The following is a 13,691-nucleotide window of genomic DNA, read 5'->3' as shown; positions in this document are numbered from 1 at the left end:
CTATATGCAAACAGCGTGCTGATCCTCTAACAGTGGAACAACTTGACAGTGAGTGTTAAGTCAAGTGAAACACTTTATAAAGTGCCACTTTTTCTGAGTTTCAAAGCTCCTCCAGTCTAAATATCTACCGGGCCTCAGTTGTAGATTTATCCCAAAATAGACACAAACTGTTCCCACCTCTCACACAGACTGGTGAACTTTGACACACTCAGGGGATCGGATTAGATTAGATAAATTTAGCTTCAGTAATTTTTGCTTACAAAGTTGGGAAATTATCCTAAAAAACTGTCATTCTTGAAATGCTGGTAAAAACTCTTCAGGTGCCTTCCCAGCTTGTCCCCAGGCTGTTAAGACTCCCCAGGTTTGTTTACTGAAGGAACTCTTTATGCGAATACTGCAATACTGCCCCAAGTCATTATTAGGTAGGCGCTTGGAGCAACCTCCCTCACTGGGACACACCCTTTCTTTCAGAATTGATATGTCACAAAAGCACTGTGTCCCAAATAAGTCAAACTCTTGCTGCCTGGACCAGGAGTCTAATGAGGTGTCTCCATAGTTGGAGTGGACACAAATGATCCAGCTGTGAGCGCTGGGTAGGAGACAAAAACTATATGTAGCACATCCTCACCTGAGGGCAAAACAGACACAGTCTCCACAGGACCTTGACTTTAGTCCACATTTACACTTTACCAAGACAGAGGAGACAAACTACGCAGAGCTGAGAAGAGGCCTCGGCACTGGAAACTACTGAATCCACAAACACTGACAAGGTAAGACTGCTGTTCACATTAAGACTTCTACTACTACTTCTACACTATTACTGCCACTACTATTACTACCACATGATGATACCTGCTACTGACACTGTTACCTGTAGTGGAAGAAGTATTCTGGTACTTGGGGGAACTGTAAAGTGCTTTTTCCTAAATCCTTATATGGATGTTTTTTTTGTTCAGGGGATCAAAATGTGGGGCCACAAAACTTAAAATGGATAATGGATGGATCAGTTTTTAAAGTTGGAACAGTCACTTCTGTATTGCACTGACTGACATCAGAGCCGGCCCTACCTATTAACAGATATCAGCAGCTTCTTAGGGCCCCTGACCTAGAAAGTTTTTTTTTTTCAACAAACACGAGATAGAGATAGAAATAAAATAAAAATGGGACTTGATAAACAAAAATATGACTTTTCGTGCCATTTTTGCCATCAAATAGTGAAAAAACATATCAGCACAGTGACAGGTGACATGGAAAGTTTAGGTAGGTTACGCAAGTCATTTACTGTCCCCTATGATAGTGGTTCCCAACTGGTGGGTTGCGGTCCAAAAGTGGGTCGTGGGTGCATTCTGAATGGACCGCAGGTGACTCATGAGCGTGTCAAGTTTGTAAAAAACACACTTTATTTTGAAATTTTATGACTTTCTGGTGCATAGCGCCATTTCCTGCTGTGGAGTGAATGACTAACGGACAGCTTCTTGACAGAGACAGCAGACTAGCTCGATGACATGGCCAAATGCAAGTATAACATTGAATATATTAAACTGTGTGGACCTTTACGTAATGACTAAGGAGAAATCTGGACCAGTTGGGAATCACTGGGCTATAAAACAAGCACTCCCAAGAAACAAAGAAGAATTCATAGGTTAAGGGTTAATAGATAGTCTATTTAAAGATAGCATAGCTGCCAGTAGGGCTCACTTTCGTCTTTATATACTTTTTTGTACATAATGTGTGCTTAATGTAATTTCTATACACAATTTGTTTCAGTGCCACATTAATCTGTGACACTGAGGGTTGTTTCCCCAAACCAAATCCAGCGTGGGACCCCCAAAAGTCCAGGGCCAGCTCTGACTGACATGTTTATATTACTGCAATTCTGCCACTGCTAATATCCTAATTATTAATCGACGACACTGCCACTTGTAGTTGCCTCTACTCAGTCTTACATCCAAAGACACCTAGGACTCTGATCAACATATACGTACACTCTTTTCCTTTGCATGCCTATTTATACTTTTTCTTATATTTTCAATTTTTCTACTTGTTTTATTGCTCCGATGTAGCTAAGTACAGCACGCTGAATCTTGTTGTACATGTACAATGACAAAAAAAAAAAAAAAGATTCAGATTTGTATTCATCATGTGGTCATGACTAAATCTGGTGCTTTTCATTGAGTTATTTGTAAATAAAGCTGTTTAGTTTGTATTTTACTGTTGAGTGTTCTAAAAGGCCTATTAGTGGGACAGGTATTGAAAATAAGCTTTGGGTATAAATGCTAATACAAATAAACATTAAATAAAATTAATACATTTCAACATGTCAGAATAGTAAAAGCACAGGTGTAAATAATAAAATTAATGACGGCTGAATTCCATTTAGCTACTTCCAGGGTCCTCATGTTGTGCATGGATATTTGAATATAACGAAGCCAAAAGCTTTTAACCTTATGAGTCACACCTGTGCTTTTCATACAATAACAACTCAAACTTCTACTGGGAAAAAAATACATATTTAAAATATCCTTCTACAAATAAAAAGTTTAACTTTTTGTAGCTGGTCAAGGAGAAGCCATGTTTTTTTTCTATTTGATACAGATGGGTTGTTTAATCTTGAATATTGGCTCATATGTATATTATGAAATCCTACAGCAAGTAGTAACTATAGTAAGTAAATATTGTTGCTGTATAAAATCTGAAATTAAATATTTAATAGCATAAAATGCAAGTACAATGCTTGAAAAATTGAACTTAAAATGTACTTTTTAAGTTACTCTACACCACTGCTAGTGCTGCCATTACTTCTGATGTTATAATAGATAGATAGATGGATAGATAGATAAACTACACATAAAACTGCCTTACCTTAAGACGGTTATCATAAAACTATAACTGTCGAATATTAAATTACACCATAAAGCCCACAGGCTTATTTATTATTGGGGAGGAATGCCAAGATGAGAGAGAGAGATGCGAGGCCGACAGGAGCAATTATAATATCCATTAAGTCACATAAAGAAATAAAAGAAATAACATAAAAGGACAACACTGAGATCATTTGTGCAAGGTCTCTGTACTGAGAGACTATTTGCTTGCCATTTCTTCAAAGCCAGCTGAAAATGTTTTCTCAACTTCAATCAGTTTCAGATAGTGGAGGTTTATTACATTCAGTGCAGCCCTATTTAAAAAGGTATTTTGCCCATTGAACGTTTAAATCTAAAGAGAAAAAAATCTGTAGAGCTGTTTCTTGTTGAATAGTGTTTAGTTAGTATCACTACCCTACCCCACTATTATATACTGCTGTTAGTGCTACTACCATTATAACTGTCATGTATTCATAGATTTCTATTCCCACTGTTTCCTCTTTATTATACTAAAGTGACTACACTGCCACCAATGATACTTCTACTATCACTATTAATACTAGTCGTTCCACTAGTGTTCCAACTGATAACAATAATAATAGTAAAGAATTTCTTTTCTTTATAATGTTGTCTATACCAATGGTTCTCAACCTTTTTCGTATTGAGGACCCAGGTAGGTAGGTATAAGTAGGTAGATAGCTAGCTAGATAGATAGACAGATAGATAGAAAGGTAGATGTGGGTAGATAGATAGCTAGATAGATAGACAGATAGATAGAAAGGTAGATGTAGGTAGGTAGATAGACAGATAGCTAGATAGATACCGTATCTAATTAGGGTTGAGCTGAAAACTCAGATGAGATGACTATCTACAACAGGTAATGTTGTTTTTACCTGTATGAGTATCATACTCGTGATAAAGGAAAATCTTCATTAGGGTAGCTGTGTGTAATCTATTACTCTTGTGATAAAAAAAGGATCTGAAGCTCAATTCTGAGGTTGTTCTGTTAATACTTTTCTCATGGGTAATAAATATTGCAACTTCTGATTGATGTATATAAATTTCAGGCTTAAAACAACAACTTCCGATTAGGCCCAACCCATTTTAGATTTAAACTCCACCCACTTTTGGCAAAAACTCCTCATTCAGAGTACTGATACAGATAATTTAATTGGTTGAACAGATACAGACACAGATATATAATGGTGTACTCACTCATCCCTAATAATGATAATAATATAAATATTAATAATAATGGGGGGCTGTACGGGGGAAGCTTGCCTCGGGTCTGGCACTGGTTAGATATGATCAAGACCAGAACTTTTTTTGTGTTTTTTTTTTACAGTTGAGGAGATAAGCGGAATGCAAGTGAAACCTATGACCCGAATAGTCACTTTTATGACTCTTACTCGAATTGGCCTCACTTCTAGTGAATTAAAACTTTTTCCTATTTTTTCTGGGGACCTCCTGCATCCCCCTCGAGTACCCCTGGTTGCAAAGCACTCGTCTAGACCAGTAAACATCACATATTATTTAAAGTGACTGATCAAATGAATTAATGTTTTGCCTGAAGATAAAAACTAGATTGTGTGTATAGATAAGGAATATCACTTAAATCACTCACCCATTCTTGCTCTCTTCTTTCCTGCCACCCTGCAACCTGTAACACACACACACACACACATTCACACACACACACACGCTAGGACAGACACAGCCGCATGTCATTTCACTGAATGGACACCGAACAGCTCATAAAGGTGTGTTGTTAAACACCTTTTGTCCAGAGAACAGTGGAATGCAGGCAGCGATGAATGAACACAGTTTGTCATATTGACTAAATGCCTCTCATATCAGTTTGCTATCTGAAGAGGTGTAAAACACAGCTCCCAATATAAGTCTACAAACAACAGACTTGTTTTCATGAGCGTGCTGCTGTTATTTGAACACACACACACACACACACACACACACACACAGAGAAGTCATTTGTCCCAGAGAGAAAGGAAAATCTAGAAGAGCGAGTTTTTACCGCCACTAAACATTTAAACTGCTAACGCCTGCAGGCGAGGAAATAATAGTAGAGACATGAGTCCAGACATCTGGGCCATGCGTCTTCTTTCACAAATTTTCCTCTATTTTTACATCTTTATATCTTCCTGTCTTGATAATCTCTACATAATTAATCACAACTCCAAAGATGATGGATCTTTGTGGTGAATTTGTAAAATAAATTGCTGCTTATAGGCATCAGATAAAAGCTACTGGTGTCATTTTTAGCACCTTTATTCTCCTGCAAATATACGTCTAAATAACTTTATCAGTTATTTATAGCTCTGTTTTATTTAGAGAGAACTTCCTTATTGCACCACCTCGCACCATGTGCCATTGTTTTGGACATGTTTTGGATGGAGGACCGGTCGACTGATCAATCTTCCTGTCAGGACTTTAAAATCAATGTTTACCAAAAAGGTAGCCTACATATAATACTGAGCATGATGTGTGTGGTCTGATACTGCAGATACTTTTTGTCCTGCATTTTTGTCTTGTATACCATCACACATATTCTATTCTGCTGAAAGGAGCAGCGAATTAAAGGACAAAAGAAAGAAACAGATAAAAAAAACATGTATTTAATGACTTGAAACTATGACAGGTGTATTATTTTGTCAGATCAGATACTGGCACACAGCACCACTCCCAGCCTGGTGAGCTGTTCTCTTACTCATACCATACACTGCAGCTGCTTATCCTTTATCCATGTATTATACGTGTCCCACCCTTTATGCTGTATTCTATCAAGCTTTTCTCTTGCAGTTAACTTGTAATCTATCTGAATGACCTGATATTTCTAAAACGCAGTGGGTGTTACATTGTGATAGCTGCCAAGCAATCACATTTTCTTGGAATTACAGTAAATCTGACAAACATTAATTTCAACGTTCGGGGTCAAACAAGGCTTCGATCGCTCTTTCTTTATCTGTGTTTAAAGGTGGAGTTGATTGCTTTGTGATATAGTTGAATGATGAGAATAGTTAAAGTTAAGGTCAGAATTTCACCCAGGCTGAACTTGTTTGACCTGGATATTTCCGAAACATATAGATTTATGGGAGATTCTGGCTTAATTCTGGCATTAAAAATTGATTTCTGAGTTAAACTAAAAGACAGTCAAAGACAAACAATGGCTTCAGTGACTTTAACTGTCACAATGGCTCCAGTTTGCAACGCTACAATGACAGATTCCTTTTTTCAAAGTAAGTCCCAGCAGAGTAAATAGCACGTAACAAATGTCAGGTTTACTTTAGGATTGCTGCTGTTTAAATATTGAGCATCTGGGTATGGTAGCATCAATGCAGCTCTGTCAGTGTTGCTGTTGAAAATGTCAGGTAGGGTGTAAATCTGTTATGACACCGATGATGCTTTATGAAAACAGAGCTTTCTTCTTCCAGCGTGTTAAACAAACATGAGCATGGGGAGTCCTGGCTGCGAGCACACAGGCTACACTGTGCACTCGCCTCTCTACATCAGCCACCCCAACACTGACACCAGGATGGCCTGGCTGGACCAGGCAGAGGACATCAAGCCGCCCCGCAGCTTGCTGGGGCTCCCTGAGCTCAGCTGGCCGGGGGTCTACCTCCCCTGCTACGACAGATCAGCTATAGAGGAGAACCCCTGGGTGCTGAGGATGACAGAGGCCCCGGCTCCCACTGCTCCTCCCTCCAGGACTCCGGAGCTGAGTCCAGCCAAGCCGAGCCATCCCCAGGAGCCCCCCTCTGAGATGGAGGGTCAGGTGGAGGAGCGCTGTCTGGAGCAGGTGCAGACCATGGTGGTGGGAGAGGTGCTGAAGGATGTCGACACGGCTTGCAAACTGCTCAACATTGCACCAGGTAGGATACGATTTAACTGGTTAACGTCGTATTAATATTATCAAAGAGAGACATTTGATTAAAAAAAACCCACTGTAGAAATGTTGGCAGAAATATAAGTCTAATAAAATAAACTGTCAGAAGCTGTCATTTGTTTGTTTGCTCTCACATCAACATCCAGAGAGACACAGCTGGTGAGCATCTGAGGCCCGGCCCACCTTGTGTAAACTTCTTTGTTGGCAGACGACTGTCTTCACTTCTTAGGAACTCAGTCTTTATCTAGAGGCTTAAAATCATACAGTGTGTGTGTGTGCGCTTTCGATACAGCGTGACTTACATAACTTGGAAAGTATGTAACATTTCTATGGAAGCTCAAATTTGAAATTGCATGGAGTTTAAAAGAGTAAGCCAGTGATTTAGTTTCACATTATTATTGCAAAAGAAAGATTTAAAAAAAAGGTTGGAATTAAAGCAGCAGTGGCAGAAATTTCCTGACCTTTTGTTCCTAATATGGGTTGAGCTCACTGGAGCCTACATTTCCCATAGTGCAACTAATATCTGCCTGATATGTGACTACAAATGTCAAACTTCATTATGTGCCCAGGTTGTTTAAAATGTATAGCTTGTGAGTCTTAAATGAGAATACTCAAGTAAAGTGACTGAAGCCACAGAAGAATAATCTTATGCCTCACTTCCACAGCATTGCTTGGCTTGACTCAACTCAGTTTTGGTACCAGGTTTGTTTTCTCTATTTCGTTTTCCACTGCACTTAGTACCCATGAATGTATACAGAGTACTGGAAACAGCATTGAAAATGGGGCCCTGTTCTTTCTTCTTTTTGGGGGGGCTTTTTGCCTTCATTTGATAGGCCACATACAGTGTAAAATGGCGAGAAGGGGAATGACATGCAGCAAAGGGCCGTGGGTTGGAGTTGAGCCCATGGCCTCTGCAGCAAGGACCCAGCCTTTGTAAATGGGGCGCCCATTCTACCAGGTGAAGTAGTGGGCGCCCCAGGGCTCTGTTCTTTCTTATAAAAGTTGCTCAGTGGCGCATGAAGCCAAAAAATTTGACTTCCTGGTTATAAATTTACCCAGATCTTAGGCGGTGTTGGGCCCATAGAGCAGGCGTGCTAGAGATGTCCGCTGGCTGAGCCGCTAATTTGAATGGGACAAAATTATTAGTTGTGTGACTCTTTTAGAATTTAGAAATGTTATCAGACTGAATGGATTCAATTCTGAAACAAGTGAAAGATGTTATTTACGGAAGCGTATTGCATTAACTTGCAAAAAAATCTCTTTTATTGAGTAATTTTTTCTGTTTTTCTGAGTAATTTTTTTATTTTTCTGTTTTTCGGTGTAATTTTTTCTGTTTTTCATGGTATTTTTTATTTTTTTTTCAGGGTATTTTTTTCTGTGTTAAGAGAGCAATAGAACAACAGACGCTTTCATTCCTTTCTTGAGAGCTCGATATAATGGAAGCAAACATGACCCATTTGTTAAGTTTAATCCAGTTTTACTTTGTTTTGGGTTTGAGACACTGGGAGATACTAAGTCATGTAGATGGTGTTATCATTAGTTTGTCGACTTTACGCAGGCACCTTAAGACTTTGCGGTTGTTCAGACGAAAAGCCCATTCAGATCTGCTGGACATTGCAGTGTTTCTCCAGAATCAGTTGGACACATAACCCAAAACAAAGTAAAACTGGATTAAACTAAACAAGCGGGTCATGTTTGCTTCCATTATATAAAGCTCTCAAGAAAGGAATGAAAGCGTCTGTTGTTCTATTGCTCTCTTAACTCAGAAAAAAATACCCTGTAAAACAGAAAAAAACTACCCCGAAAAACAAAATAAAAAACTCCCACGAAAAACAGAAACAAAATTACACCGAAAAACAGAAAAATAAAAAAATTACTCTGAAAAACAGAAAAAAATTACTCAATAAAACAGAGTTTTTTTTAATTTGTCAGGTGAACGCAATATGCTTCCGTAGTTATTGGGGATGCTTAACAAAAAAAAAAAGGTATCCACTGATGTACAGAAGTCTGTTTCACAAGTCTTTTTGGGCCCCATAGAATCATACGACAGACCCTATGTAATTCCATAGTCTCACCTCGATGTCAAATCGGCTTGATAGTACGCTGTCAGTGTCGGTTGGATTCTCAGCTGACTGCCATGTGCAGTGTGAGACTGCCGTAACATCATCTTCAACATGATACCCTTTGGATCCTTTCATTGGCAACCAAAGGAACGTCTGCACTTGGTGTACAGCAGGCTGCCATTTTTTCAAATCTGGGTTGAGTGAATATAAGATTGTGGTTGCTATTGATGCTAGCTTGGCTACTTGAAAATGGTAGGTTTGTGCTGGATGCCCCCTGTGGCACAAGTAACGATTGTCTCTGACGGGTTAGTGGTTTGCAGTGTTTTAACGCCACCTTCTAGTGTCTGCTCAGCTCATCTGGAAGCTCAACTGAAGTGGTACCCAAAAAAAACCTCCAAAAACCCAGGTACTACTGATAACTTTTGCCAACGGAAAGCACAAAACAAGCAGTTGAGTTGAGTAGAGCCGTGGCTTACAATGCAGTAACACAAACTGTTTGCTCATGCTAAATAGTGCTCTCTGGGACTGTTAAACTGACTTTGACGAGTAAGAAGAAGCCATGTGGTCCTCGCTATTGACATAACACTAACTTCACTCTCTAAACAGCAGTTTAAAGTTTGTCTTTGTGTTCTGGTTTGGTTAACTGATCTTCACACAGTTCCTTTGATCGCATACTTTTAATCTTAGCTTCAGTTTAATGACAGTTTAAGACTTTTTTCTTGTTCATGTAGCATCTTTACCAGCTGAAGCAGTCATTTTAAAATTCCTGACAGTGACTAAAAAGATTTAGTGTTGCACTTTAATAATATAAGGTGAGTCACACCTGACAATAAAAGACATAATGGCCAAAACTGAAGCGACAGAGGCAGATATATTCTGAATTTTAGTCCCTAATATGGGTCAAACTCTGGATGCCATGATAAAAATGAAAACATCCTTTGCACTGATGTTGTCATGTTTTCAATGGTGGAAATAATGTCATGATTTAAGGTCTGAACGTGTGTATAAAATAAAAAGCCTGGTCTTTCTGTGTTTTCCTCGTCAGACCCGCTGGACTGGAGCTGTATGCACGTTCAGAAGTGGCTCCTCTGGACCGAGCACCTGTACAGGCTGACGCAGGTCAGCACCATGTTTCAGGAGCTGAGCGGGAGGGATCTGTGCTCCATGACAGAAGCAGACTTCAGACAGCGCTCCTCGCAGTTTGGGGACATGCTGTATGCTCATCTGGACATCTGGAGATCTGGTAAGAACAACAGCGACACGGGGAAATGAACCTGCATCAACTCTGCTGTTATGCAAATGAGAAAAAAAGGCTGATTGTGAAGCATATGCAGTGTGACTAAGAGACAATTCAAGACTTGGCTTTAAGCATTCTGTGTGGTGTAAACTGCTACATGATTGGTTCTGCTTGTTTAGCTGCAGCAATGAAGGAGTGCTGCCTGCCAGAGGAGGACAGCAAATCTGGTGAGTTCTCGGTTTTTGGAACTTGATTTCTATACAGCTGACTAAAACAGTAGTTCTACTAAATAAAATAAGGTGAGGTGAAACAAGGTGAAGTGACAGATTTTTTCTGACAGTCTCTCCTACGTCAGCAGCTGATGATGATTCCTGGTCAGATGTGATGCATAACTACCCCAGCCAGCCCATCCACCTGTGGCAGTTCCTCCGAGAGCTGCTCCTCAAGCCTCATAACTACAGCCGCTGCATCCGCTGGCTCAACAAAGAGAAAGGTAAGGTGATACTGCATCATACTCTGTTATAACGCAGTTATTAAATGTTTATATACTGATTATAAATGCTAAATAAGGGGACTTAAAGAATCATAACATCACTTACTAACTCTCTGGGAACATATGTGTTTTCTTACTGAGAGTTAGATTAGAAGATTGATACCTCTCTGACATCTGTGGGCTAAATTTGGAGCTACATGTAGCAGTTGGTTAGCTTTAGCTTAGCATAAAGACTGCAAGTAGTGGGACACAGCTAGTCTGACTCAGTCCACATTAGACTCAGACCACATTACTCGGCATTGCTGGGGATCCTTGACTTGAAATTAGAGCAGCCCAGATTATTATGGTATGGATTTAAATGTAAAAAATGTGTCCAATACATTCTCACTCCCAACTCGTCAAATACTGACACTAGGTCACTGGCCAGTTTTGAATGTTCGGGGACAATCTGTCAGTTTTATGCTTCAAAGTAAACATCACAGGAAGGTTACAGTTTCCCCACTTAAATACATGGCCTACAGTCTCTTTTCAAAGTAAAGTTAGAACATTGATTACAAAAAACCCCCATTGTTTTAGGTTTACGTCCTTGAGATAAAACATCACGGTTTGGCTTAAAATAAGTAGCCCAGAATTATTACAAACATAATATAATGTAAACTGATGTCATTAGCGTAGAATGCTACACATACTAGCATGCTACATTGTTATTAAAATAACTGGATTCACCTTTGGTTTCACATGAGACACAAACAGCAGGCTTCTGGGTGAAAGTCCAGAGTTGGTTTGACGCATCCACTCTATAATTTTCTTGCTCTCTATATTACAGTGGTTGCTTGAAGCGTTAAAAAATGCCAGCATTGGTTCGTCTCATACCCAATAAAGAGTGCCTCTGTGCGTCGGTATTTGACTTTGAGGGCCACTGACCAAGTGTCAGGACAAAATTAGATGAGTTGGGAGTAAAGTGCAGTTCAGACCAATGTTTGCGATGAGACGAAACCTTTTCATAACACTGCAGAGGGAAGGTTCAACGGTGTGAACTGGCCGGTCTGAGCTTCACTAAAGCAAGCTGATGGTGTCACCTGCAACTCAGCTGGTCAAATCGCTGGCTGTGAAGTCCACTAGTCAAATCAAAATGGCCGCAGACAGCATGTCCACTTGCTGAGCCCCGAATGTTTACAAAGTCTGACTCCACCCCTGGCTGATAGGCAGAATGTCTTATGTCTTATCTCTGGATAGAGACAGGCTAGCTGTTTCCACTCTTTGTGCTAAGCTAAGCTAACTGTCTCCTGGCTGTAGCTTCAAATTTAACATATAGACATGAGAGAGTGGTATCGATCTTCTTATCTAACTGTCGGCAAGAAAGCAAAAAAGCACATTTCCCAAAATGCAGGGGCTCTTGTTCACATCAAAATCCAAACTAAGTACGTTTATTTTCTTGTCCACAGGGATTTTCAAAATAGAAGACTCCGCTCTGGTGGCCAGGCTATGGGGCATCAGGAAGAACCGCCCGGCTATGAACTATGACAAACTGAGTCGCTCTATACGCCAGTACTACAAGAAAGGCATCATTCGAAAGCCCGATGTGTCACGCAGACTCGTCTACCAGTTCGTCAACCCCGTATGATGACGAGGATCGGCTGATCCGAGGAGAACAAGCTGAGGAGGAACCGAAGATATGCTGGACATACAGTAGAAGTAACATGAACTCTGAGGCTTGTTCGTTGTACTTTACGGTTCATTTCATTTGTAAAGACTGCCTACTAAACTATGCACTCCTGCCTATCATCATATCACTCTACTTAATTTTTCTTAAAGCTCGATTTTATTTTATTTGTCCCTTTAGCACTCTTCTTTGAAATGTATTTTTTGGTGTGTTGTTTGATTTCTCAAATAGACACATTTCTTTTTTGAACTATGGAAACATTTAAAGGACATAATGCTTATTTGCTTCTCAGTTGAGAGTTAGATGAGAAGATATCACTCTGTATCTGTATAATTAATATGTTGCTGAAGCCAGCAGGCGGCCATCTTAGCTTAGCATGAAGACAGGAAACAGCTAGCCCGGCTCTGTCCAAAGGTTAAAAACAAGCTCAGTATTCAACACATTATATCGTTACCTTGTTTGTCTAGTAAGCTTAAAAGGTGCTGGTTGGTGAGTTTCAATATCTTTGGAGAGAGCTAAGCTCGCTCTTTCAAGTCTTCAGGCTAAGCTAAGATGGCCGCCTGATGGCTCCAGCTAGCATAGTAACATGAATGAAATCAAACTTCCCGTTTAACTCTCGACAAAAAAGCGAACAAGCAGTATTCCCCAAAATGTTAAACTATTCTTTTAATTCCTCTTTTTTTTAAACAATGACACTTCTTATTGTTATTTGTGTCGATATTTAAAAGTTGCAGAGCAATGCCAAAGTAAGTGAATATTTTATTGAATCTGCCTTGATTTATAATCCTTTTTACATTTCTATCTTTGGGATTATGTTCAGGATCCAGAATAAAGCAATATATTACCAAATGTTGTCTCCTTTAAAGTAAACTGTTCATATTGGTCAGTGGCCCTACACGTCAAACTGTGATGCTCTAGGTACCCCTCCAGCACACAGATGAAAGCTTTGATAAATACTACATAGTGGACACCAAAATGGCGCCTTTTCAGTCCAATGGGACTACTCACATGGCACATACACCCAAAAAATGTTTCTTGCTTCCGGTTTACTTCCATGGTTTGTGCACAAGTTCCTGCTCAGCTAATAGACTTTACATGGTGATGATGTCATGGATTTTTAAATCGCTTTCCTTGGCTTGAGGAAAGTTTTACAAATATACAACCTCCAACAAATATTCATAATAGAAAGAGTCATATTTGACCTTGTCTGATGTGTCCTGTCAACAGTTTAACAATGGTGGACAATGCTTTTGGGGATTTTTTGGTGCAATACCACAAGTGGCCACTGGGAAAACTGGAAACAAGGCTGAGCTGCGCTCCTGGGGGCCTAGTCAAGCATCAGTGTTTTATCTTTATATGATGATGGTTGCTCGGAGCATCTAATACTGGCGCTGAGGGGTGCCTTGGTCCATCAGTATCCGACGACGGGAACCACTTACCAAGCGTTGGTATTTGACGACTTGGCAGTGAGAC

At 39.8% G+C, this 13,691-nt stretch overlaps 1 protein-coding gene across 3 annotated transcripts; it reads left to right on the top strand.

The window, feature by feature from the left end:
* The first annotated feature begins 513 nt into the window (after nucleotides 1-513).
* LOC117257948 (SAM pointed domain-containing Ets transcription factor-like) lies at nucleotides 514-13,067 on the top strand. Of its 3 annotated transcripts, none has more exons than XM_033628371.2 (6): nucleotides 514-770; nucleotides 6,311-6,748; nucleotides 9,871-10,068; nucleotides 10,242-10,289; nucleotides 10,421-10,555; nucleotides 12,001-13,067. In XM_033628371.2, exons 2-6 carry the CDS (start codon nucleotides 6,325-6,327, stop codon nucleotides 12,177-12,179), a joined length of 984 nt encoding a protein of 327 aa, XP_033484262.1. In that variant the 5' UTR covers nucleotides 514-770; nucleotides 6,311-6,324; the 3' UTR covers nucleotides 12,180-13,067. The 3 variants fall into 3 exon arrangements, with proteins under 3 accessions (XP_033484262.1, XP_033484261.1, XP_033484260.1); XM_033628370.2 differs by having other exon boundaries at nucleotides 10,418-10,555; XM_033628369.2 differs by having other exon boundaries at nucleotides 10,403-10,555.
* The last annotated feature ends 624 nt before the right edge of the window (nucleotides 13,068-13,691 follow it).

Source organism: Epinephelus lanceolatus, chromosome 8 (assembly GCF_041903045.1).
Source record: "Epinephelus lanceolatus isolate andai-2023 chromosome 8, ASM4190304v1, whole genome shotgun sequence".
In the NCBI taxonomy this organism is placed as follows: domain Eukaryota; kingdom Metazoa; phylum Chordata; class Actinopteri; order Perciformes; family Serranidae; genus Epinephelus; species Epinephelus lanceolatus.
This window is presented reverse-complemented; position numbering and strand designations above follow the sequence as displayed.

What these genes read in the sequence shown, in the direction of transcription:
- LOC117257948 (XM_033628369.2), top strand. Translation starts at nt 6,325, where the DNA reads ATGAGCATGGGGAGTCCTGGCTGCGAGCACACAGGCTACACTGTGCAC. An exon ending in ACTGCTCAACATTGCACCAG is followed by an intron (nt 6,749 to 9,870) that starts GTAGGATACGAT and finishes TTTCCTCGTCAG; the next exon opens with ACCCGCTGGACTGGAGCTGT. An exon ending in CTGGCTCAACAAAGAGAAAG is followed by an intron (nt 10,556 to 12,000) that starts GTAAGGTGATAC and finishes TCTTGTCCACAG; the next exon opens with GGATTTTCAAAATAGAAGAC.